This window comes from Austrofundulus limnaeus, unplaced genomic scaffold, assembly GCF_001266775.1.
Source record: "Austrofundulus limnaeus strain Quisiro unplaced genomic scaffold, Austrofundulus_limnaeus-1.0 Scaffold220, whole genome shotgun sequence".
Taxonomy (NCBI): Eukaryota; Metazoa; Chordata; class Actinopteri; order Cyprinodontiformes; family Rivulidae; genus Austrofundulus; species Austrofundulus limnaeus.
This window is the reverse complement of record NW_013952622.1, coordinates 153,653-156,077: the sequence shown is the minus strand read 5'-3', so window position 1 is coordinate 156,077 and position 2,425 is coordinate 153,653. Positions and strand designations below refer to the sequence as shown.

At 39.8% G+C, this 2,425-nt stretch overlaps 1 protein-coding gene across 1 annotated transcript in view; it reads right to left on the bottom strand.

The window, feature by feature from the left end:
• Positions 1-219: 219 nt before the first annotated feature.
• Positions 220-2,425, bottom strand: part of LOC106525246 (homeobox protein Dlx3b) — a 7,990-nt gene continuing 5,784 nt past the window's right edge. The window contains exon 3 of the mRNA XM_014019403.1: positions 220-1,001. Coding sequence (XP_013874857.1) covers positions 600-1,001 — 402 coding nt within the window. The 3' untranslated portion in view covers positions 220-599. The remainder of the gene's footprint in view (positions 1,002-2,425) is intronic.

Here is a 2,425-nt window from a genome sequence, read left to right as displayed (position 1 = left end):
TAATCTTTTCCTGTTAAATAAATACATCAAATCAAATCAAATCAAGTCACACAGACTAAGGACTGCTCCCTGAGGTGCTACCCTGGACTTCATGTCTACTGTCTGTCAGCTGGAAACACAAAACTAGCATCCAGTAATAATAACAATCTAGTTTAAGCCCAGCTGAAAATGAGTTTTTCTTGAGTGAACACGGAAATAAATACTTCAAAATCCAGCAGGGACTTTCAGTAGTATTTTACTTGAGTAGAAAAAGAAAATCAGGATTAAAGGCTTTTTCCAGAATAAAGTTTGTGGGAATAATTGAAATAACTTTAAAGCATAAATAAGAAAACTTTCAAACAGTAAAAATATACAAAAAATATTGTCTATAATCATAAATCCATCTCAGCACTGAGAAGCTATTTAATTCACGTAATCTCCACAAGCAGTTCAGCTTGGAACAGTGGAAACAGAGACACTTCGGATCAGTCCAGGTTTTAGTTTCTACACTTTGTGTTTGTGTTTTGGTCACAGTACAGCCAAAATCCTTTCTGTGCTTTGGCTCAGGGCTCAATCCAAAAAAAATATAATTTTTTTTTATGAGAGTGGACTTTCCTGGATCAATAGATGGCCCGCATGCTCTGAGCGTCTGATGGTGCTGCTGCGTGGTGCATCTGGTCTGACTGTGGTAAGCCTAAATGCTGCTGATGGTACCAGTTCTGGTGCGTAAACTCATCCATGTAAGCAGGAGAGGAGCTGACCGGAGGCTGATAGAGGCCCTGTTCCCTGCTGGCAGGATCCAGTATTGCATTATTCTTATTGCTGCTGTTTGTGTTGCTGATGCTGCTGATGTTGTTGTTGTTTGTGTTGTTTTCCCAGACAGCTGGAGACGGGGGGGAGTTGCAGGCCATAGAATCACTGGCATCTGGACTGTCTTCACCGGCTATTTCCCCCAGTGGAAACTCTCCATTCTTGTARAGCTTCTTGAACTTGGAGCGACGGTTCTGAAACCAAATTTTCACCTGAAATAAAGAGCAACAAGTATTTCAGCAACTTAAAGATTGTTTTAGAATTGCTATAGTTTTGTGACTATGGGCCCAAAAAAAAAAAACAGGAAAGAAAAGCACGACAGCTGTGCTGCATTAAAATTGTCCCACTTGGTGGAACAGAGGGGGCGTGTGGCTGCTTCCAGGCATAAGACAGGTCACTGTTGAAAATTGGATTGCCACATCAAAATCCAAGATGGCCACCACCATGTACTGTATATATGCTACCAGACCACCCTGATCGTTTGAAGAAACKGTGCCTTCTAGTAGAGATGTGACGTTTGAGAACTGAATGGCTCCTTACAACTAACAATAAGAACCAAGTTGCAGGTGTAGAGTGCTTCGTAGTTTTCTTTTATTTTTTTACTCCTTAACCACAGAGACAATCACTCCTCCTTCACTTTTTACATAGAAAACAGGCAGACAGGTGGAATACAGCAGATCAGGGGGAAAGGGGGAGCGGGTTCCGCTCACATGATGCAGTGACCTCATCACGTATATGATGACATATTTCTCATTCAAAACTGAACAGTTTTTCAGGATCCACATCTCCTCAAAAGATTCATTCGTCCCATCTTTACTTTCTAGATTTTTGTGTTTCTTAAAAGWATAGTTTCCTCAAATGATGGGGTGGGGGCAGTGGGTGGCTAAAGTCTATGGCCACCAGTGACCACCTCTTGACTCCTCACTCCACTGCACCAGGTGGTATATAAAACAGCTCCCTCTGCTTTCCAGGATCTGTCACTCTGCTGAGTAACACTGTGTTCTTCTACACACTTGAGCTCCTATCTGAATGTCTTACAGCAAACATTATTAAGGTTTACTCACATTCTCTGTTCAATCCCAGAAAAATGCTCAACTGAAAAACTACAAACATTAACTCTTCAGATCCCTCAGATGGGGGACATCAGCATACAGCATGTTTGTTACAGAAGTCAAAACATTTAAGTACGTCAAACCTGACACTACTGAGTTCAAAAACAACAAGATCTGTTTACAGAGAGCAGGCTGCGATMGGTCATACAAGTCCAGAACAAATAGACTCAATCAACTTAAGACTACTAACAGCTGCAGTACTGATGGAGCAAAAAACAAACAGCAAATTACATCAAATAGTTACATCAAGATTTCTCCAAACTGACAACAATATYTTAGTTATTTTACTACAGGTAAGACACTGACTGCTCATTTATGTCATCTCATTTACTGCGTTGTGAAAAATATCTGATAAAAATAGATGAACAAATTAAAAAGAAAAAGCACATTAGCTGTTTTTGACATTATGATGGTAAACTAACTGGACAATAACTGAATGTTGCATATTTTTTTTATTTAGATGGAGATTTACCCACAATGCACCTGAGACGCAAATAGTAAATAAAACTATAAACTGAACAGAA